Here is a 24,404-nt window from a genome sequence, read left to right as displayed (position 1 = left end):
CTTTTCATGCCTTAATAACTGAATGGGCACAAGGCACTTTTAGTGATGGGAAAACACAGATACAAGCACTCCAGCCAAATAAGGCCAACCTGCGCCAACCCTCCAGCACAAGGCAGATGTAAATACAGTAAATCCCCTTGCCTGCGCATGCCTGCCACTGCAGCTCCCTGGCCATCCAGTGCAGAATGCATTCCTGGGACACAAAAGACGTACTTGTGGCATCTCTCTCTTTTGCTGGACTGGGAGTATGACTGGTGTTTGCAGGGCAGATACAACAAAAGGCACCTCTGTGCAAGAAGTAAATCTCTGCTGCAGTAGAACTAGATAGATGGGATGATTCAGCCCTTATTACAAAAGGCCAGGGGCAACAGGGTTTAGGGTGCGAGGTCCCAGTTCTGTGCCCAGTCCACTTGCTTACATCCCTCTTACTCTGTACTTGCTGGAAATTTTCTCCAAGCCTTTCCGTTACTTGCTTTTATGTTTACAAGCACAAAGCCAAAATAACAAGCAATCTACCATTCCTGCTGTCATTGTTCTTTGTATTCATCCATGCTCCATGTCTCAGACACCTTCCATACTGTACAGATCATCATACTGTATTCCTCAGTCAGAGCGGTAATATAAGATTGTAGCATGACTCACCTGACTGCATTTTCCTGCAATCTCTACCTGACCTGTCAACAACCCACTGCACTCTACAAAATATGGTATTAGTGAGACTCTCAGAAGTCCAGGATGGGTATAAGTGAAGCCCCAGAAATGTCAGGATAAAACTAGGAGAGATCTTCCACAGCTCTTTGCAATGCAGCACTTCCAGGAGCAACAGTTCTCAGCACTGCATTAAGCACATATCCAATAATATCTGCACTAGCAAGATGCACTGGATCTACTTAACTAGAACTCCTGTATTTCCTCTAGCGATACCAGTAGGTAGGCAGCCAACATACTGTCACCTCACTTCAAGAAGTAGTACCTCTCAAAGGTGATATTCTCTGGGAGTGACGTTACTATGTTGGCCAGTTAGTACTGGCAGAGGCGGTCACCACCGTCACTGGAGTGCCTTTACTGGGGGACACGGATTCCTGGAGGGACACAGGTCAACACGGTGGTGAGTAAATGTTGAAGAGGTAGGTTGGGTCGGAAGGATTCTGGGTATTCATGTAGCATACTAAATTCTGCTCTCATGCCACTGTAAAGTCCATCAGTGTGATATCTACTCAGTAGAGCTTCGTAGCAACTTTCAAAATATTCAGTAATAATAAAATCAGGAAACTTTAATAAAGATACCTAGAACTAATAAAGATTTTTATTTTAATGGCCTTAGAACATTGGGGGAACTAAAGCTGAGTTGTTATATAGGAATCTTAATTCTTTTACATGTTCTTCACATTTTCTCTCTCTTTTTCTCTTTCTCTCTTTCGCTCTGTTTGTTAACATTTACTTGTTATTACTGTACGTTGCTTGCAACTTGTGTATGTTACAGACTGTCACATTTTATTCTGTGAAGTTTTTCTCCAATTCCCATCAACCTGAGCTCCATGTTGGGCAGCCGAGGAGATTACAATACAGTTCTTTAATGCAAAAGAACAAGGAATGTCACAGACTATAGGTAACTTCACTGAGGTTGTGACACAAAACCTGATGCGAGGTATTAATGCAAAGAGTAAGTACTTGGTATGACAATAGACCTACTTAGTTAAATTGCCTTCTTTTTTTTTCAGATAGTCTGCATTGGAAAAATTAATTTTCATTACTCTCCAGCAGAAAAAATTCCAAAGCCTACCAATTTAGGATTTTTTTCACTGCCATTTTGAAATCCAGTGATGCCCATGCTGACGCATCGTTACTCATTTTCATAAGTTTAAACCCATATTTTCTATGCTGTTCCTCTCTATGCTATACTTCCTTCCATACTCTCCAAACTGTAATTTCATCATTTCATCATCCTTTGTCTGTGGTTTAATATATCTTCTCCATAATTCTTTTTCTAATTTAATATAGTTATATCCCTTTCACTCTAAGGACCTGATTTAACAACAACAAAAATGAGCCCCTACCCATGGGAGCCATGTTTCTAAATCCTGCATGAGGCTCTGGAGCCCATAGAAATTGATTTCTGTAGCCGAAGATGGTCTGGCACAGAAGTGTAACTGTTACTTTGCTGAATCAGGTCCTGTGCAAAGTATTTTGTTTACAATCTCCGCCAATTACCCCCAAACACTACTTCAAAAGAATGATAAAAAATAGCTGATAGGCATTTCTGATAATTTTCTAGAGGGACAGCAGGAAGCTTATTTCTACTAATCTTAGAATTTACTGACAATTAAGAATATGTTACCTCTGAAATCACTATAGCCATGTACTAACTCAAGAAAAGCGTGTATTTTTCTCAGTGCAAAGTTCCTTTAATTTCAGACTTGCTATTATGCTCTGACCCTCCCTTAATCAGTGACGAAGCACACCAGAGTTTAGATGGAGTCTAGTGCAAAGAAATAAAGTGATTTATACTGATGTAATTGATGAGTGGCCAATGAATATTAATGGGCAGTAAACACTACCCAGACAACTAAAACAGAAACAACCTGCTAACAGGAGTGAAATTTGAATTAAAGACTCAAGAGTGTAGGGAATTGAACTCTAAATCTTTCCATGGAACATTTGGAAAGAAATCATAGAATCATAGAATTTTTTAGGTTGGAAAAGACCTTAAGCACTGGGTCCCACCATTAACCCAGGGCTGCCAAGTCCTAAATCATGTCCCTAAGCACCACATCCATGCATTTTCTAAACACCTCCAGGGATGGTGACCCCATCACCTCCCTGGGCAGCCTGTTCCAATACTTGGCCACGCTTTCAGTGAAGAAATCTTTCCTAACATCCAATCTAAACCTCCCCTGGTGCAACCTGAGGCTGTTTCTTCTTGCCCTGTCACTTAGTACTTGGGAGAAGAGACCGACCCCCACCTGGCTACAACCTCAGGTAATTGTAGAGAGCAGTAAGTTGCCTGCTGAGCCTCCTTTTCTCCAGGTTGAACAACCCCTGTTCCCTCAGCTGCTCCTCACAAGACCAGCTCTGTAGACCTTTGATTACCTTCATTGCCCATCTCTGGACACACTCCAGCACCTCAATGTCTTTCTTGCAGTGAGGGGCCCAAAACTGAACCCAGGATTCAATGTGCGGCCTCATCAGTGCCGAGTACAGGGGACAATCACTGCCCTGGTCCTGCTGGCCACATTGTTTTGGATAGAAGCCAGGATACTGTTGGCCACCATGGCCACCTGGGCACACTGCTGGCTCATGTTCAGCTGGCTGTTCACCAGCACCCCCAGGTCCTTTCCCACCAGGCAGCTTCCCAGCCACTCTGCCCCAAGCCTGTAGCGCTGTGTGGGGTTGCTGTGACCCAAGAGCAGGACCCAGCACTTCTCCTGGTTGAACCCCATACTATTGGCCTTGGCCCATCGGCCCAGCCGGCCCAGAACCCCCCTGCAGAGCCTGCCTGCCTCCAGCAAGTGTCATCTGCAAAGGTACCGAGGGAGCACTCGATCCCCTCACCCAGATCATCGATAAAGGCATTAAGCAGGACCGGCCCCAGCACCGAGCCCTGGGGACGCCGCTTGTGCCCGGTGCCAGCGGGGTGTAACTCCATTCCCCGCCGCGCTCTGGGCTCGGTGTCCAGCCAGCTTCCAGCCCAGCGCAGAGCACACCCCTCCCAGCCGTGGGCAGCCGCTTTCTCCAGGAGATGCTGTGGGAGACGGTGCCGAAGGCTTTACTAAGGTCCAGACAGGCAACATCCACAGCCTTTCCCTCGTCCACTGGGCAGGTCACCTTGGCATAGAAGGAGATCAGGTTCCTCAAGGAGGAACTGCCTTTCCTAAACCTGTGCTGGCTGGGCCTGACCCCCCGGCTGTCCTGCACGTGCCGCGTGATGGTGCTCAGGATGGTCTGCTCCAGAACCTTCCCTGGCACTGAGGTCAGGCTGACAGGCCTGTAGTTCCCCAGGTCCTCTTTCCTGCCCTTGTGGTACAGGACCATCACCTTTGCCAACCTCCAGTCTTCTGGGACCTCCCCAGTTAGCCCAGACTGCTGATAAATGATTGGAAGTGGTTTGGTGTGCTCTTCTGCCAGATCTCTCAGTACCCTTGGGTGGATCCCATCCAGCCCCATAGTCTTGTGTGTGTCTAAGCAGTGTAGCGGGGTGCTAATAATTTCCCCTTGGATTATGGGGGCTTCACTCTGCTCCCCATCCCTGTCTTCCAGCTCAGGAGGCCAGGTACCTGCAGAACAATCGGTCTTATTATTGAAGACTGAGGCAAAGAAGACCTCAGTCTTTTCCTCAACCTTTCTCACTATGTTTCCCCCCTACATCCAACAAAGGATGGAGATTCTCCTTGGCCCTCCTTCTGCTGCTAATGTATTTATAGAAACATTTTTTATTATCTTTCACGGCAGTAGCCAGATTAATTTCCAGCTGGGTTTTGGCCCTTCTAATTTTCTCCCTGCATAACCCCATGACATCCTTGTAGTCCTCCAGAGTTACCTGCCCCTTCTTCCAAAGGTCATATGCTCTCCTTTTTTTGCCCTGAGTTCCAGCCAAAGCTCTCTGTTCAGTCAGGCTGGTCTTCTTCCCTGCCAGCTCATCTTGTGGCACATAGGGATGACCTGCTCCTGTGCCTTTAAGACTTCCTTCATGAAGAATGTCCAGCCTCCCTGGACTCACTTGCCCTTCAGGACTGCTTCCCAAGGGACTCTGTCAACCCGGCTCTTAAACAGGCTAAGGTCAGCCCTCTGGAAGTCCACAGCAGTGGTTTTACTGACACCCCACCTTACTTCTCCACGAGTCAAAACCTCTTGCATTTCATGATTGCTGTGCCCAAGACGGCCTCCATCACATCACCCACAAGTCCTTCTCTGTTTGTGAACAACAGGTCCAGTGGGGCATCTTCCCTAGACGGCTCACTAGGGAAGTGAAATCTAGAGATACAAAGCGAATGGGTATTTTCAGATGATGAGCAGCTCTTAACCCTTCCACAAATCAGAGTAAATGTGTTTGAATACTTGAATGCATATTCTTAACTTCATCACAATCACTGGCTTAGCACAAGAAGTACCAGACAAAAGTGATGCTGCAAAAATAAGATGCAAAAAGGAATGTAAAATCTTTGCATTTTCTCTAGAATAAAGACAGCTGTGAAATTGTGTCCTCCTGCAGCAACTACAGCAGCCTCACAGCTGCTCTGCTTCCTACTTCCAGTTAATAGGCTTGTAGCTAAGAAAAGCTAAAGCACAGCTGTTCTCCACCCTCACCCTGCCCATGCCACCTCTGTTCCTGTACCTTCTGTCAATAGCACAAGAGCCAGGGAAAACCAAAATACCAAGAGAGTTTCCTGTTGCCAGCATAGTATAAGACAACTAATGTTTGCCACATTAATAGTCCTTTTACATCACCAGACAAGTGCAAAAGGACTGAAAAAATAGAATAGTACTTAATTCACTCAATAGACAACATACCATTACTTCCTTCAGGGATCCAGTTGGATTAAAGGTCTCTGCTGTGAGGGACCTCGCAAAGATCCTTCTTCAGAAGAGACTTCAGGCATCTACTGCGCATGTTAGAGTTAGCAACAGGGGTTTAAAATGAGCAAATGAAAATGACCCTCAAGCTTTGACTGAGAACTGAAGAACGTTCTCAATTAGTCAGGATTGGGACTACCCACAGACCATAACAATGGCAATCCAGGTTTGGGATCAGGACTATAAGAGCAGTCAAGATCTAGACAAGCTGTAGATTAATTTTTGGGTGTACAGGGGGTGGTGATGTGGAATGCAACTTTAGTCAGACAAGGTTTCCCCAGTAGGAATACCTTCATAGAATCATTTAGGTTGGAAAAGAACATTAAGATCATCAAGTCCAACTGTTAACCGTTAGATGTACCAATGAATCAAAATTATCCCAAATAATAACAAAAGCTACAAAGAGAAGTACAAAAAGAAGTTTCTCTGCAACTTCAGACCAATATCCTGTATGTTCTTGCAAAATAAAAATGAAAGTTCTACTTTGGTGTAGAAATCAACATTTCAGAAAATAGTTTATATGTCAGAAATGCACAGAACCTGTTCTAGAGCTCATCTTTCAAGCAATTTCCGTTCTCAGTTCTGGCCCTGTTTTGCATTCAACTGCTCCTACCTCCTTCCTCCGTGTCAACCCCTACCCTTGTAACAGGGCTGCAGAACCCTGAATTCCCTTGAACCTTTGTGGAATGGCACATGGCTACTCAAGGAATTTGTAGGTACTCAAGCTGGGTCCTTGTCTCTTTTAATCCTTAAACAAGGGTAGCAAAGGGGAAGAGAGTCTGTGTTCTCCTGGAAGAGATTGCCAGTGACCTAGTTGTGACCAAAGGGAACAGCACTATGTCTCTTAATTGCTGTGTTTGTGATCTAGGGCTGAGAAGACCCCATCTTCTTTAGCACAATGTCAAAGAATCTGGCATGGTTCGTGAAGCCAGATATTGACTCCTGGGTAAATATGCATGGATACCATGCTATCAGTTGCGGAGTTTTTCTCAGCCCTGTTTCAGCCAAAGTGGTTACGACTTACAGAAGTTCCTATAAGGACTGGAAAAGGCATTGGCTTTCCAATCCCATAAGGACTGAAAATGGTCCACCCTGAGAGTGCCTTTCAACTCATCCAGTCTTTGGGGCAAGTGACCACTTCACAGCTCTTTAGACACATGGGAGACAAAGGAGGGGGGGCAGCTACAACCCTAAGAGGAAGCAGTGTGGATTGGGACCACCCCTGACCCACACACAATTTCTAAAGACGTCCAAGGTAAGAAGGGTAGACCAGAAACTTGTTTCTTGGACGCTGCTGGAGAAAGGCAGTGTTTGCCTAAGGGAAGAGGACTGGGATGACTTCCCCAGTATGAGAACCACTTCTGTACATTTCCAAGCATAGATTGAGGTCAATGCATATATCAGTAATTATGTCCACTGATACTCTGAACTTAAGGTGCAGTTCGAATAGGTGGATATTCAGGGTCAGACCACCATATAATCAAAACTAGCAGCATTGGGTAAGTCACTATGCCAGTGTGCAACCATTTGCTATGACAAAAGAGATGAGCCATGCAGCAAGTACATGAGCAGTCTCTACTGTGCTTCTCCACAATAAGCAGAATATACTAACACAAAATCCAGCAGTCCTCCTAAGCCTTTTTTTTTTTTTTTTTCAGAATCCCTCCTCCCCATATTGAAATTTAGTGTTTGCTTGGAAACACCCAAGGCATTTTAATTGTACTTTTCTGCAAATGTAGATAGATGAGATGGGGGAAAAAAGAAAGCAGAAACCACAAAGAAGAGGTAGCTGTGAAACAAACTACTCACCCGGGAGACCTGCTGAATACTTTCTTTAGCCTCTCAGTCAAATCTCTGCAGGAGAATGTTTAAAGCTGGTGTAGTTAACTAGGTGTTCACAGATATGACAATTTTGGAGATAATTTGCCAAGCTGAGAGTCAGAAGATTTTGTTGTAAATAACTTCTTACATAGCAGTGGGCAGGTCACTTCACTGCATGGTAGTGTTTACCCATCTGCAAAACAGATAACATTGACTTTTCTGCATGAAACAGAACTTAAAGAACAAAAAAATGCTGTGCAAGCCTAATTCAGATTCTGTTAGCAGGGATGGAAAGACTCATGGGAATTTGGTAGGCCAGAATCAAGCCTTGGAAGTTATAAGCACCTAGAAGTAGTTGTAATTGGTATAACTAGACTGGTAGTTACCACACAGTAATGGTTTCAGTAGTTTGCTCTATCTGGAGTGCTGTCAAACCCAAGGTCAGTCTTGGAAAAAGCAAACATGAGACTTGAGAACTCAACCTAAAATAACATCATTTCATTCCATCTTTAGACCTCATTCCCGAAATGGTTCCACGTGTAGATCTGCTAATGAAAACAATGGGAACTTCTGACTGTGGGCTGATGAAGCCAGTGACGTTTTCTTTATTCCCATGACAGAGTAATTACATATCAGATATCATGTGATTGTCGAGTCCTTCCTTCAGAGAATTAGGTGCTGCAGACAGTGGTTTGTAACACAGCTAGCCTACTTAACACTTATACACCAGCAATAGATGCAGTCTTCTATGCTGCTAATTTCTCTGCTTCCTAAATACTTAGCAAAACTGTCATTGTGGATTAGCATTGCTATCCAGAATGGGATCCCTAAGGCACAGCCCACACATGGAATATTCAAGGAACATTAGTAGGACAGTTCAGTGATTTGTCCACATCTCCAGCTAATCTGTTATCTTCCTATCAAATAGAAATAAAATAACAAGGTTGTGGATTTTCAACAAGTATAGAGAAAAATTCATCAGTGCTAAGGGAGCCTGAGAAGGCTGTGAGAGCAAGTTCCAGCTCAAGTTGCTAGGGATATATAATGCAATTTCAGACATTAATTTCAAGAAGGTCAATTTTTTCGTCATTCAAGCACAACAGAGCCTGCAAGCTGTTTCCAAAAGGATCAATGGCTGTTACCAGTAAGCAGCCTGACCCACGCACAACCACTGTGCTCAGCGGTGTTTTGAGCTCCAGAAATGGACCAGTGCCCTCTCCATCACTAACAATTTAGTTTGCAAACCCAGGCTCAGGTGTAGCAGTGGGAGTCTCAGAGCTGTCAATGCAGAGCTCTGCTGACATAGCTGCCTCCCTCATTTCAGGATTAGAGTCATCAGATTGTAGTAGTAGAGGCTTATAAAGAAGCTCAGTTCTTTGCTCATCCCCATGAAGACAGCAGCAGCTCTTCCCAGATACAGTTAAGTGATTTTTAGCTCAGTACCTGCAATGTCACAGTTACTATGGCAGCTGTGCCAGGTTTTTGTGTAAAGAGTGGAATTAAATAGCAGTAAGTATTGTGAACAGAAAGGAATTGCAACTCTGAAACCTTAAAACTTTAGAATCCTATTGAAATTAGTGACTACAAGTATTAAAATGCATCTATAGCTTTTGCCATTTTTTAAAATGTATTGAAAGACCTAATTATTTAAAAACAAAATATTACTGTCTCCCTCTTTGGGAAAATAATTGGCTGCTACTGCATGGAAATGAAAGGAGGCAGAGGTGAGATCTGCAGAAAAGACTGTTTATGGTGTGACAAACCAGTGACACATAAATAACAGAGAAGTAAAGGCATAGAATGCATAGAATGCAACTACTGGTGCATGAATAGATGCACAGTATGTGTCATATACATCTCTGTGTGTGTGTGTGTGTGTGCGTGTGTGTGTGCAAAGCAACAAATAGAACTTGAAAAGGCTTTTGCCCAGTACTCATCTACGTCGTCCATCTGAAACCAGAGGATGAGAATCACATCTCCAAACCCTACCTAACATATTTTTTCTTTTGGGCTTGTTTTATTACTTGGCTTCAAAACCATTGAAAAGTAAATTACAGTATCACGTGGTGTTCAGAACAAGTTAACACAGGAATCTGGAAGATGCACTGAAATGAAGTCTATCCGTTGAGTCTGTCTTTCCTTAGAGACTTGCAGGACCATCCGTTCCCTTACAGTGTCTAGGTAATAAGCATTGTGCAACCGAGGTGTAGGATGCTGCCAGTACCACTCAGTTAACATATCTCAGTATTTGTGAAACTTCAGAAAGCACGTTTTGACTGTTTTTTCCTCCTTTCAACCAAAATACTCAGCTTCTTCATATTGAGCTGTGCCATATTTCGAGTATATTCTCAATACGTTAATTCGCACTTTAAAACCCTAAAATAAATCCTACACTAAATAGCACTTTAAATTGTTTTATAAATATAAAACAAGTCACACAGAGAAAACATGCTATTCTCAGTCTATCCTCATGGGAATGTGTGGGGCAAACTGGGCAAATCTGAAAACCTATTTTCATTATTTTCAGCTGAGAGTAAATTTTACTCTATTTTCCAAATTCATGGCCTGCTGTAGTGTTTTCTATATGTAGCGTCCTGTGCTGGCATTGCAAATACTGTATGTGTTTCAGAGAACATCAGAAAATGGATTGCTTTTTTTAAAAAACCACATTTTGCTGTCATATTTTCATACGTAATGTGCTCTGTGTGTCTAAAATGTGTACAGCCATTCTGCACGACTCATACTGGAAATGCTATAAAACAATCTGGGTAAATTTTGGGGAGGGGAAAAGCAGGAATTTTCCCCTCAGTAATATTGCACACAGGTATAAATCAGCACAAACAGAATATACTCAAATACTAAAACACAACTCACAGTCCACTGCCTCTCCAAAGCTCTGAGCGACAGTAGGCTTCATGACAAACAGGTCATTCATGCACCATCCGATGTCATGCAAAAACATAACCTGATTTCTAACTGCAGTCTTCTGCTCGCAGGACTAGGAACCAATGTACACCCGTTTCTGAAACTGCCCCTCTGTGTGGAAGTACAGGTGGCTGCTGTTACACCTAACATGATCACGTTTTGTTTCTCCTCCCACTTAACAGACTTTATTTTATTTTGTTTTGGTGCAGTGCACATGAACGCAGTGTCTAGGACAGATGTGCTACCTTTTACAGTGTCGCTATAGAACTCTTTAGCTGTGAACCCTTAATTTGCAGCTGGAACTCTAATAAACAGTGCATAGTGTTTCAATAGCCTTCTGCTTATATGTTTGAAGATTCGAAACTGAATGGTGAGGTGGCCAAGGCGGCGCTGGCAAACGAAGACTGTCCCCACATAGACCAGGCTATTACGCCTGATGAGGGCCTGCCCTTTACCCGCTCTGGCACTCGGGAGAGATATGGACCCTGCTTCCTCTTATCAACCGGGGAATATCCCTGCCCGCCTGATGGAGGAATAAGAAAGGGTATGTAGCTGGGGTCCTCTAACCATGTAGTTAGCAACCGTTTTAAATAAATAAGAGAAAGTCAGCTGTAGCACGCAATAGTGCGCTTGCTGTAGGGATGCACGTTTGGGCTGGAAACCACCACCTGATGTCTGCATTTGGAGTTTCTAACCTATTTCTTTCAGAAAGAAAAGCCTGAGGAGCTGTAACTACCCCATGCAGCTATGCTAGGCAGTCAAGCCTTCCACCCCAGCTGGTGCAGTAAGCTTTAGTGGAGGATGCTCTACAATGTCTTTAAACTACTTCATCCTCCAAGGAGAGGCCAATTAACATTTTGTAGCAATGAAGGTTTGCCACTTGGAAAGCTCACAGATCTTACCAGACTCTGAGGAGCACAGACTTGGAGGTGGCAGACAGAAAAAATAAAACACAAAAGCAAAACATCCTCAAGAAATATGAAATGAGTATTCAGATACCTTAACAGAACATTAAAACAAATTATTTGGATATTCATAGCTGTTTAGTTCAACAGAGAAAGCAAGGCATACAAGAACATCTGTTAGCACAGGTGTCTTATAATTGGAAAATAATCCATCTAAAATCATTTTCATAAATAAATCATGACTAGTTAGTTTCTCAGACTTCTGACAGCTACAGATCTCTCAGAAGTAACTGCATTTTAGTTTGCTAATGGTCAGATTAATTTCTTTAGCAACAGAAGTAAAATAAAATGAAAAAAACCTTCCCTTCTTAAAATAGGCTGTTTTGTTTAAATAATTTTAACATGAGGAAACCATACAAAGCAAAATTAATTACATGTATATGCATCAAAGTTGATAAGGAATGGGAAAATTGGAAAAGAAATCTCTCTTCAAATCAGTGTTTATCACTGGTGTACTGTATATAGTATATGATATAGTCAATATTTTAAAAATGCGAAGATTGTATGATGTAACCATACACTGAGTATGGAGAATAGAATTCCCATGTGCCATTGTATGATGGGCAATAGTTATAGTAAATGCCAGTTATAGATAGTGTATGTATTTATAAGTTTAAAGCTTATCATCAACAAAGATATAGTTGGACCACAAGACTTTCATATGAAAGTATATCCTTTAAAATTTACCTTTGTAGCAAAGTGTTTTACTTGATTCTGTATTGGATAAGCATTGGCCGTGTTCATTCAGCCTGGGCGAGTTTGGGTGGTTCCAGTGGATCAGGGGAACACTCCAAATGGCACATCCTTTGGGATGAGGAATGTATGGTTTTCACGATGCACTGCAACCGCCTCTCATTACTGAATGAAACAGAGGCTGGTTGGCTAAAGAGTAATATATGTCAGCATATTGTTGGCCTGTTTGAAACACGTTGAGAGCATCTTAATTGTTGTTCCAACAGAATTTCATCCATAGTTTGTGCAACTCTTTGTACACTTGCTAAGCTGTCTACGTGCATGTCTGAAAAAGATGCGTGGGAGGGAGGGAGGGAAACAATGCATGCAATTTTGGTTATTTGGGTTTTCTTGTTTTGTTGTTGTTTTTTTTTTTTTTTCTTTTAATGCTGAGAACAAAGGAGTAGTATCTCTATAGCAACACAATAAATTCCATGGATTCTGCTGCCTTTTCCCCCTCCTGCCCCCAAAGATACCAGTTTTGTCTGAGGTCAAAATGCATGAAGTGGAAAGGAGAGGTATGCGTGAGTGTATGACAGAGACATAGAAAAACCCTCCCACTGACTTTTTTTTTTTTTTAGGGTACAACCATCTTGCTGCCTTTAGGATCAATTACATAGCCTGACCATCCTTGAGAAACAATGATTTTTTTATTTACATATATATTTATTTTTTTAAAACTTGTTCTGTACTTCAATGGCCTTCTGAGTCATGTTGCAAGTGATACTACTCTCGGCATGTCTGTGCATGCAGATGCTAATGAACTGGCTACAATGTTGACCTCATTCTTAGTCCATTCTGTCATTGATCCAATGCTGTACTTTGCATTTTTCTTTTAAATGAAGGTTACGAAATGTCACGGAGCCTTAACAGCATAGCTGGCATAAGTGGAAAAGCGATAGGATTATCCTCAGTGTCTGCGCCCTACAGCTCTCCTAGTCCAGTGAGACGTTCTTGGTCTCCCATCCCATCTATTTTGTAGCATGGATCAGTAGCAGAGAATGGTCTAAAAAGCTTTATTTTCAATTAGCCTATGCTATGTTGCATATAATCCAGGTGACTAAGTCTGAAGATGCAATGTCTCACAGTAGCACCTGCTGGGAACGGTGTTACTATCGATGCTAGGTGACAACACTCCAAAATAGCACTCAGATGACAATAGGCAGGCATTTACGTAGTACTGGTGGGCCATACATGCTGCATGGTATCAGTACCTAGGATGAAGGGTAGATGCACCAGCTAGTTTCCTTCCTGGTGCATCCTGCTAGCATATGCTTATTTTGGCTGATGGTGGATCTACTGGCTCTGTATGGAATGGGTTAGGCATTTAGTCAATGCTGAAACATGCCAACGATGGAAGATTTTGCTTTTCTCAGGATATTTTTGAGCCATAGGAACCCTGCAGGAGTTTGAGCAAACAAGCACAGTAGGATGAAACTTTGCATGGGCACCTATTTTAAGCTGAAAGCAATACTCAGACACACTGTAGAGAGGTCTCAGTCTGGCTGACTGCATGGGAAAAAAAAATCCTGTTGAAGAAGAATATGGCTGCCTCTGCATGTAGCTATTTCACCTTTTCCTCCTTCCTTTAAAACTAAGATGCCAAGCTTGATGTGAGAAGCACAGGGAAGAAGCTCAAGTACTGATTGTATTCTTTACATGCAGATCTTTGCAAAGAAAGTCCAGTCATTGCTAAATATATGCCAACAGAGGCAGTCAGAGTGACCTGACAAGGCAAGATGGAGATGAACATTGATGGCTAATAAACATCTGTGTGGAACTGTGCAGGCATAGAAGACCTTCTCATTTGGACAAAGTTAACTCGCTCCATGCAGGTTTTATGGATGATTCTTCGTGGTTTTGGAGTTGTACTAGAGATGCAGGCTTTTTCTACGGCCAAAATGTAACAAAACTGTAGAAGATTTTTTTTTTAATCTATTTTTTTGTTCCATAGCATGAATTGCATGAAGACAAAAATTAAAAAACAAAACAAAAAAACAACAAAAAAACCAACAAGAAACACTGCAAATGTATGATTAAGGAGGAAAAAAAAAAAGCAAAGTTATATATTTTCTTTCAAAGCTCTTTACTTTTACATACATTGTTGTAGCCAAAATGTAAAACATTATAAAACTGTACATTTCTTTGCTATGGATCGCTTCTTTTTGTATACAAGATACAGAGTAATGGTTTTAAAAAGTGCAATCAGGCAGTCATCGGTCATATTGACCACGCCTTCACAGTTCATCACACCGACATGGAAATCAAGAACTTTTAATCCAGCTAGAAGTGTATAAAAATAAGAAAAACTTTTTCCTGTCTGTTTTTGTTGGCATGCTTGTGACACATGGGACCTTCCTTCGGACCTGACAGTAACAGCTGGTTAATTTTCCAGCTCTGGTTATGTTGTATTTTATCGATGTATAGATCCAACGTAAAAACCCTTCATAAATTGTTCATATTAAGTAATCAGTATGAATTTTAAACAAAGAGGTGTTATTTTAAAACTGGGACTTATAGTACAAAAATCAGGAAAATACTCAAGTATAAATGGTCTCAAAGTTTAAGAAACAAGACAACAGCATTGTATGCAATTTAGTACTGAGTAAAATGCATGCACAATGTTATGCAAAACAATTCTAGCATGAAATAAATTTTGTATCATGGTTTCAGTGCCTGCTGTATAGTGTAAAGGGGAATCCTTTTCTGAAGCAATCAGGGGTTTCCAGAGACTTGCTTCTAAAATCTTGAATAAATACAGTGTTCTCAACAGAAATGTAGGAGAAAAGCTTGGTATTGCTTTGGTTCTACAATGCTAATTTTGGTTAGTAGATAATAAATGAAGCCTGCAAACACTTGATACAACTGATGTCTGAAGAATTCACACCATTAGTAATTTTACGAGGGAAGACTAAAAACCCTCTAATTATCTAGGTATCTTCCTTTTCCCTCCTGAAAAACAATAAAAGTTTGTCTTTTTAGCTGATTAAATGAATTCAGTTTTTCTTACTTCTTTGGGCCCCGTCCTTCACTGAGCCACAGCAGTCGGCCTGACACGAAACTGAAAGAAATCCAGGTGTCCAAATTGCACCTTATTTTCCACACAAAACATGCAACAGTAAGAACCAAGAAACACAATGGAATTAAATTTGATTTTAGATGCTGCAAGTTACAACTATGGACTATGTGTCAACAGCATTCTAGTTGTGGAAGCATTTTTGGTAAAGTACTTCTATAAGGAAGGATACACCTTCATCCTCGTGGGAGGAACTTCGAAAGAGCTGGCAACCTTCTAGGCAAGCTATGGCATCTGCGACTGCTGATAAGAGTGGAAATGTAAAGGAATGGTATCCCTATGGTCTGGAGGAAGTAGAAATTAAACCCCAAAAGCAGAAGAAACATTCAGGGCTCCGGTAAGTGCTAAACTGTAAAAAAAAAACAAAAACAAAAACAAACCACTGCCTCTGGACCTTGTCTTCACAGAACTCTACTCCAAAAGGAAAATCACGGAGGACCTCAAGCTTTGTTTTAGGAATAGAGGAAAGGCTGATAATCTGAATTTGTATGTAATTAGAAAACCCCTTTGTAGTCCCTGATGTAGCATTACGTATTTGATTTCTACCTCAGTTGACTATCCACTCACACAAGAACTATTTTTCTCCCACTGTTTCTATGCTGTGATTCTCAGCTGATAAATGGGCAATCTCTTATCTTCAGAGGTAAGATTCAGGTTAATCCAGGATCCAAAAATCGCCTAATGTTTTTCTCTTATAATGCGTTATGAATGCAAAAGTAGATTTATCCACCCCATTTTTTATTTAACACTAACTCACTTGCCCAGCACGAAGACTGCTCAAACTCTCCATCACCATAAGGAACACTCACAGTTCAGCCCTGTATATCCCACATAGGTCTTCCCCTGCCACTGCATTTTGCATATATATGAGCCTTAGCTAACCGTTTGGGTACACATGCCCTAAGGCAATTGTCATTCTGTGCTCCTTTTACATCTACCAGACCCATTTTCATTTAGGTACTCCTCTCAGCTTATTCTGGTTTGAGGTAACCATGTGTTTAGGGTGACTTCTATAAAACATTTCAGAAGCAGAACAGTGCTTCCCATCCACCACCCTTCAGGAGATGCTCTAAAGCTTAAGGTCTGTTTGACCCCAGAGTTCCCCTCGCACAACAGTGGCACCTCTGAGAACACAGGGAAAGAGGGAAACAATTGGAAAATTTCAGGAGCTGTTGCACCAAATCCTGACACTGAATCCTAACAGAAATTTACCACATCACACCAGCTGACTTATCTTTAAGGAGCTTTCACACGGCTGTTATGATTAAAACATTAATTCCTTCAAGCCTGCCCACTCCCACCACAGGAGGTCCGTTATCTTGATTAAAGCATTAAAGCCATACATGTGGCTAGATTCTGACCTCAGGCTTGCAGTAATGCCACCAACTCCTTCTGACTTCACACCATCGTAAGAGCACATTCTGTAGTTCAGTTATACTCTGCTTGTTTCCTGCTGGAAATGAACATCCAGGTTTCTTCCTCTGCAAACTCAGCTTTTGGCAACAGACCCCAAGCTACATGACCCAATGCTGGTTCTTCATCTGAACCCACTGACAATTAGTCAGTTATTACTTGCTAACATTAAAAGCACATCTCAACCACACCTTCTACATATATAGCTTTTCCTCTGACTGAATGTACTTGCTTTTTTCTGGACCAGCCTGATGTGTCTCCACAACTACAATTTCAGACAGCAAGGATCCGAGCAGTGGTTTCTGTTCTCTCACTCCAGCAAAAAATTCTAGCTAATAACGCTGTGATAACAGTCAAGCGCAGCAGTCATTAATCTGGATAAAGTGATTTTTCACATAAATTGCCTTCTCTCTCCTTAAAGTTTCAGGGCCAAAAAGAAAATACATCACTGAAACAAATGGCTGCCAGGACAAATGAGCAGACTGAAGTACAGAAGAGAGCAAGCAGGGCTAAGACAAGGGCATTCAGAAAGGAACAGAGGACAGTGCTCAGAAAAAAAAGATACCCTGAAGAAAAAACAAGTGCAGTTATTACCATGTTACTTCACATATCCTTTTCAAGTTTCAAAACTAGGCAGCCTACCTATCTGCTTTCCATATATATCCTGGAAGCAACTTAACTCTCTGAGCTCACACACAAACTAACTTTGCTTTATGTAAATATGCTTAAATCATGCAGGTTATTTTTAAGCCAGTTTGGCATAAAATACCTGTCTGTTCAGAAGTCCCAAAGCCTCTGCATTCACCTAGGACTGTAGGTGCTACATTTCTCTCTTCAGGGAATATAAATGCTTATTTGCAATCAAGAACAATATTTGAATTCTAATTGAACTTCAAGTTAAAAATGGATCCAGAACTGCATCTCTTGACTTTCTTTCCTCATCTGAAAAGCACACGCTTTAAAACTAAGCACATTCATCTGCCCCCAGTGGAAAGATCTATTTTCCTGGTTCAGGCTGACAAAGCCAAGTTTTCAACCCCCAGCAGTCAACTGAGCATTTAAAAAACTTTATGCAAGATATAGGTCCAAACATCTCCAGGTACCAAAGATTAAAAGCACATGCTCCAAGGCTTCCATTGGTTTCTCTACTGCACGTGGAGCACAGGTTAGAGATTCCTTAGTCAGCAAAAGGCAAAGCAGTGCATTTGTGTTAACTGAGATATCACTCTAAGGTACCTGCACAGCTTCTTGACCCAAAGGGCTTAGCAGGGACAAAACAGCCTAAGCAGAGGCTGCTGCCCGTGAGTCACACCAGCATGGAAAGGACACATGTGGCTTGACACCAAGCAAAGAAGCTCAGTAGGAGCCATGCTTTGTGGTGGTGGTGGTGGTGATGCAAGCAGGTGACTGGAGAAGAGGCACCAGTAGCACACCAGGCGGGAAATGAGGACACAGGATGAGTCTGGAAAATTAATTATGCAAGTAGGAGGGAGGGGAGCATATAAGGAAACAGCAATCAGTGGTGAGGGAGAAAGAGGAGTAAGGAGGGAGGTAAAGTAGTAGAGTGAGGCTTACCTAATTAAAAAAAAAAAAAAAAAAAAAAAATCAAGGACCACTAGCCTAGAAGGTAGAGCCTTGGCCTGGGACTCGGGAGATGGGAATTCTGTTCTTGGCTCTGATCTGGATGTGCTGGGTTGCCTTGGTCGAGGCATTTCAGTGTTTTGTCTCAGCTTCTGTTTCTGTGACATTATCCCCTTTTTAAGCATTGTGAGGTCAAAGGAGGAAAAGCAGTATTTAAGTAGGAATAGTTATTATAATCTATCTACTCAGAATTAAGGTACCAGAGGAAAGAAGCGTTTCAACATTATTTAAAAGATGCCATGTTTCCTTGTCTGCAGAGGAGCACAATGCCTCTGTAGGAATCCCTTTTATTTTGTACTTTAAAGCAGAGGATTATTATGGGAAATGATTAAGCACCCACACAGTTAAAATGACAGAGCATCTTCATTACTGATTGGCAACTCTGCTGCCTGAATTTATGTACCACATGTCTTCATGCATTAAAATCAGTAAAAACAAAACAAAAGCTAAATTCATTTGATGTTTGCAGCAAAAAGCTAAAATCATGTCAGAATCTTAAAAGTCTCCCAATGCTTGGCCCCACTTCTAAATATTAAAAAATGCAAAAATGCAGAGTCTTATAGCAAAGTGCTCACACACACTTAAAAGATTATAACGATGGGGGGTGGGTGGGTACTGGAATCATATTGAATTGAAATTCTGCAATTTCCACTGAAAGTCTTGATCCCAAACCCTGTAGACAGAACTCCCCCAAGACTGCATTGTACCTGAATAACAAGGCGGCCCATAGGCAGAGCAGCCCAGAAATAGATGAGAAAGATTAAAAGTAGTTGAGAGGCTAGCCAACACAAGAATTGCACTCAGACTCCACTTGCTTGCAACCTGCAAAGGCTCATCTGAAAATGCATAGAAATCTGACATGTCAGAAAATAAAAATGCCTGAGAAAGTTCTGAAAAATAAATGTCACCTCTGAATTTTCTCACAGTAAGCTTTTATTTAGGAATAATTACTTTCTTGCTTTTATTTATAATCAAACGGAAAAATGTGTTCTCCCAGTACTCCAAATTTATGCTTCCTCACTCTCCCACAAGATGACAGGTAGCTCATCCCGGTCATGACTGAAATACAGAGACCATAGTCATTTGTGAATATTTTCAGTCACATACTCTCCATGTTCTACAGAGGCATTGATAAGTAAAAACTGCCCCTGCATTAAAAACATGTGAATGCAGAGACAACTGATGGAAGAATCAATGAATTGCACAAACAGCTAAAGAACATGCCATACTTCAGTCCCTTCAAAGCCTGAGTGGGTTACAAAATAACAGTGGCTTTACACACGCAGTTTCTCCAAATTAACTTCAAAGGCATGTATGGTAAACACCTCCCTCTACAGTTATTTTTTAGGACATTTGTCCAACAGGTGGTCATTTCCATACAACCAAAGCATTTTAATTCAATTAAATCATTCTTTCTAACATGGAGCAAAACATCTAAGACCAGCATTTATCAGGAACTAAGCACAGCACAAAAGCTAAAAGAAAAGACAAAGCATGTACTACCTCTTTTCTTGCACGTAAATCAAGATATTGGTAAGTCAAAAGTTCAAATGTTCAATTATTTTTGTGTCAGCTAGAGTTTTCGGCAAATTCAGTGTAAGCTCCACTTTTCTACTGTGCACGTTTTTAAGCGCAATCAAAACCACACAAGGTGATTCTCTACCACAGATTGCATCCATTCTCAGCCTTTGGGACTTACATTTTCCACTTCAGTATTTTCTTCTCCCCTTACAGAATTTTCAGCTGCTCTGAACTATAAGCTGGTAGTAAATACCACAAGGATGACTCAAATACTGATGAAAAATTCTGGAGCCTTTTTTAACAAAATATCTAGCTAAAAGAAAAAGCACAAGACTTGCCAAATGCTGTAAAAATAGCAAAATTGTTAGAGAATACAAGAGACTTCTGGTGAAAACATAACATCGCAATTTCAGTGACAAAGATCTGTCATCATCTTCATTTCTAATACAGGGGAAAAGTGGAAGTCCCAAAATTACTTAAGTCATTTAAATCAGATCCAGAGTTCATGGAATTCAATGGAAAAAAAATAGTGAGTATTTGAGTAAGTGCTGAACTAGGTCACAGGCCTGATCTGAAGACTGGAAGGCAAGGACAGATGTTGCTGTTGCAACTGCAGACAACTGGAAGTTTCAAGACGTACTATGAGTGAAAAAGAAAACCCATTTCAGGTCAATAATTCATATTATTAATAAACCGTGGAAAACGGGGAACAATAACATCCAAGAAATGGAATAGCTTGTCTGTCATCTCACTCCCACCACACCAGCAGGTTGGAATGCTGCTATCCCTGTGTGACTTTTCAGTCTTCAGGACCTGTACCTTGAATCTGTCTTCCCCCTCTGTCCTCCTTTTCCCCTAGGTCTGAACTGACTGTGTCAGGCGCTCTACTGCCATTCATTTAAGTATTTTTCAGTGGTCACCTTTCTCCCATACATTCAAAGTGATCCCCTTTGTCTGTTTTCCATCCTCAAGTCTTACAACTCAAAAAATGTCATATAAACCAAAATCAAATTACATTCTTCCCCTCTCCCTCAATTTCTCTGTGTTGACCACGTAGCCAGACAAAACCTCTTGTCACTCATGCACAAGTGACCTTTATGGCAGTTGAAGATGGCAAGAACTAGTCACCAACAGGACTGACAACATGCAGACAAGGGAGGGAAGCCAGTGCCATATAAGATGTGGTGACTGGGCAAATGGGAAGAAAGGCAGGACTGAAGTTTTCCTTCAAACGAACACTCTTCAAATACAGGGTCCGACATTATACGCAGAAAAGCATCAAGTCACTCAGGAATGCTAAACAAAGTCAAATAATATCAGTGACTGCCAAGTGGCCTAAACAAATCCTCCAAGAGACAAACTTCTGACAAGGCATACATCTTCCTACCAACATTCTTTAAAATGCAACAGGAGTGTCTTGCACAGGTGCACACAGAGGTTGCATGAGCAACAACTGCAGATCTCCTAGGGCCTCAAACAACGGACATACACACAACAGCTTCCTTCTCCCCCTCCACCCAAGAGCCTGAAAGCTCTCTGGACTGAAGGATCAACAGTTCACAAATTGTTCTCCAGTAAAGCTGTGATATTAAGTTCACCTTTTCCCCTTCATGAATGTCAGCTCATTGACAGGTTTGCTTATTTTCAGAAAACAGGAGGGGAAAGCAGCTGCACAGACACTTGCCTACCTTGTGCCAGTGTTACACTTTACAAACCTTGTCAGTTTATTTGCATCTGAATGTGCTTACGTAAAAGGCTTGCTTTCTTTAGCACTGAAGACCTGCATAAAGAAGTCTGTCTGCATGCACTGCAGAAGCATTGGGCATAGCACACTGGCTCTGCATTTTGCCTTGCAGAGACTGGCTTTCTCCATCAGGACACCAACAGGCAACAACCACTGCGCTCTGGACAACAGCAAGGAAGGGGTCTTCTTCACTCGATTAGGAGGTTTTTTTCACTGTGTGCTCCCTTCCATACAGTAGAAAGCCTTTGCTGATTTTGTACAATGTTTTATTCTGCAAACAAAGCACACTGACATACAAAACAGGGTGTTCATTTCCGAATGAATGAGCAACAACTTGTTTTTGACATTCAACCATGTACCATCTACAATGAATTACTATTCACTCCTCATACTACAGCAACATCTAGAAGACCTGAGCGATGACAAAGCAGTTAGTAATGTCAGGCTCTCAAGATAAGTCATCACTTCCCAAAGTTTTCAATCTATATAGGCAAGACAAAGGACAGAAAATGCAGTTCTCACCCTTTCAAGGATGAAGATCAGATGCAGATATGAAACATGAGATCAGGACCAGAACAAACCAAAGTACTCCTTTCCTTCTTATCACCCCAAATCAATCTTTGAGTTGCCAAAAGGGTGTTTGTGTTACAGATGTGAAAAAGTGAACATTTCAAATAACCAAGTCACATTTATTCATTACATTATTTGTTGGATTCCTCTGAAATGAACTGCAGCAACAGCATACACAGACAAAATACAGTACAATAACCCCTATGTTACACAGCCCACATACTAGATGTGAATCATCAAGAAACACATACTAGATGTGATTAATCAAGGAACAGAATTACTTAAGTGTGTGTGATTACTGAAACAATGTAACATGTTTATTTGGTACACAGAATTTGGAGGAAAACAAAGGTAGAAACCTCAGGCAGAACTGCCAAAAAAGCTGTGAGAAACTATTCAGTGCACATGATAGGCTGTGGTATCTAGGAAATGGTATTGAAGAGAGTCAATAAATAGCAACTTAGACAAGTAGAACATGCAAGAGGTCACAGCCTGGAATAGCGTATTGCCACGAAGAACCATAACCAACCCATGGATTAAAAAAACAACCAACAAAACACAACAAACCAAACCAAACAAGAAGTCTAAGGTCTGTACTTTTTGCAGAGGACCCATTTAATTATTCCAACAGATTCTTTCAGCATCTGTAATATAGTTGTTGTAATCAGCTTCAGATTCAGTTCAAGTGTCTCATCCGTTGAGTAGAAAAAGAAAACGTCTTTGAAAATTTAGCCTTGAACTATAAGTGCTGTAAACTCAAGGGGGGAAAACTCTTACAGCCCATATCACCACCTTAATTCCCCCCCTCTCCCCGCCTCACATGTAAGCTGATACATCATTAGAAAGTCTTCCCATCCTATTTGCTAAGAGCCCTTCTCTGAGTATTTTGGTAATTCTATAAGGCTTCTTCCTTGGCAAGCCTGCTTTAAAAATTAAACCACTGTTTAGCAACAGTAGGTCTCATTAAAAGGTGCACTTACCACACAGTAGTACGCTCTATATTTAGAGCTTGAAATACATCAATACCACAGCAAATGTAACTATCGTGGGTGGTAAACATCCAGTTCAACAGCATCCACTGTATTTGTACGGAAAGCAGTGTAAGTAGCTTCCAAAATTCTGCTCAACATAGGCAGCTAATATCTGAAGATAATTTATACTTTTTCATTTCTCCTACCACAACAAGTGTTAGGCCTAATTCTCCACTAAGCACTCACCTGAAACAAGTACTGTGGGCACAGTCTGAACATAGCTTGGCTGTGAAACAGATGTGAGAACTAACATGAAATTATCAGCAGCGCTCTGGTCTGCCTCAGGCTGGAGAACTTGTAAAACTTCCTGTTTAGATTTTGATGTCTTCCTATTCGAAGGCAGCTAGAAGCACAGGAGCTACGTTGGATCAACAGCTACAACTGACTTACACCCTTTGACAAGAACTTTTCTATTGTTTCCAAGGGCTCTTAGAACTTCTTCCCTAAGCAGCAGCTTCAGAAATCTCACACTTGATTTACAAGTTGATGATAATTTATGCGGACCTGCATCCCTGTAAATCTGGAATAAACTGATGCCTGGCACAGAAGATAATTCCTCAGAAATAATGTTCCTTTCACAGTTTAATCAAGATATAGCTAGTTGAGAAGGGGCTCATTTTCCTCTTTTGCCAGCTGCCTTTTAAGTCCTAATCTTCTGTTTAAAATTTGTCTATGTATCTGTTAATGTTTACTGGCATTTCTGTGACACAAACTGGATTTTCTGTGATGCTGGGAGCTCACAACTTCATTCAGTAGGAACTGGCAGGTGCAACACATGCTCATCATGACATAAAGATACAATAATAAAAGACCAGAGGAGGCCCTATGTCTCCACCTTCTCAGACCATTTCCTCAGACTGAATTTATACACCAATGATAAGCAATTAAGCAATTGCTTTCTTCCTCAAAGACTTCTCAGAAGAACAAGAAAAAGTCATTCTTTCTTCAACAGTATTGCAGTAAGGCAAATTGTTTGTCATTCTATCTGTGGGTAAGAAAGTCAATTTCTGTGAAAAGGACTCATGAAACAATTTTTAAATTATGGTCTTCCATGCATACTCATGCCTTTTAGTCTTAGGAAAAAAGGATCTTTTGCACTTTCCAACTACTGTGTTAATCATGGTCAGTCCTCTTGCAGCACTTCCGAGCTATGCAGTCCAAAGATGTCCACCCCCATCCATGATGCTATGATTTCAGGTGTGCTGAGTCTAATATGGAGTTTGACAAAGGGCCATGGAGTGTCCTGCCCCACATCCAATTAACATCTGGTTTGTGTAACCAAGAGCTTTGACTGGCTTTGGGACATGAACATTTGCTTCTGTACCATCACCACACATCCCATGTTCGTTCCATCCCCAAGAGAAGCACTGGCCACCTGAAAGAGAGGATACAAA

The 24,404-nt window shown here is 41.4% G+C and overlaps 2 protein-coding genes across 9 annotated transcripts in view; one reads left to right on the top strand and one right to left on the bottom strand.

The window, feature by feature from the left end:
• The window catches only part of KCNC1 (potassium voltage-gated channel subfamily C member 1), a 129,857-nt gene that overhangs the window by 97,279 nt on the left and 8,174 nt on the right, over positions 1 to 24,404 (top strand). Inside the window, exons 3-4 of one of the 4 annotated variants that reach the window (XM_037402160.1) lie at positions 10,673 to 10,861; positions 13,680 to 15,000. In XM_037402160.1, the coding sequence (XP_037258057.1) occupies positions 10,673 to 10,861; positions 13,680 to 13,744 (254 nt within the window). In that variant the 3' untranslated portion in view covers positions 13,745 to 15,000. Of the gene's footprint in view, positions 1 to 10,672; positions 10,862 to 12,859; positions 15,001 to 24,404 lie in introns of those variants that run through there. The other 3 variants (XM_037402159.1, XM_037402162.1, XM_037402161.1) reach the window with 3 other exon arrangements.
• Positions 21,668 to 24,404, bottom strand: part of SERGEF (secretion regulating guanine nucleotide exchange factor) — a 157,597-nt gene continuing 154,860 nt past the window's right edge. For 3 of the 5 annotated variants that reach the window (XM_037402163.1, XM_037402164.1, XM_037402166.1), the window contains one exon: positions 21,668 to 24,385. In XM_037402163.1, the coding sequence (XP_037258060.1) occupies positions 24,219 to 24,385 (167 nt within the window). In that variant the 3' untranslated portion in view covers positions 21,668 to 24,218. The remainder of the gene's footprint in view (positions 24,386 to 24,404) is intronic. The other 2 variants (XR_005106485.1, XM_037402165.1) reach the window with 2 other exon arrangements.

The sequence above is a fragment of the Falco rusticolus genome, chromosome 10 (assembly GCF_015220075.1).
Source record: "Falco rusticolus isolate bFalRus1 chromosome 10, bFalRus1.pri, whole genome shotgun sequence".
NCBI lineage: Eukaryota > Metazoa > Chordata > Aves > Falconiformes > Falconidae > Falco > Falco rusticolus.
Note: the sequence above shows the minus strand (reverse complement) of the source record. Positions and strands in the feature narration are given on the sequence as shown.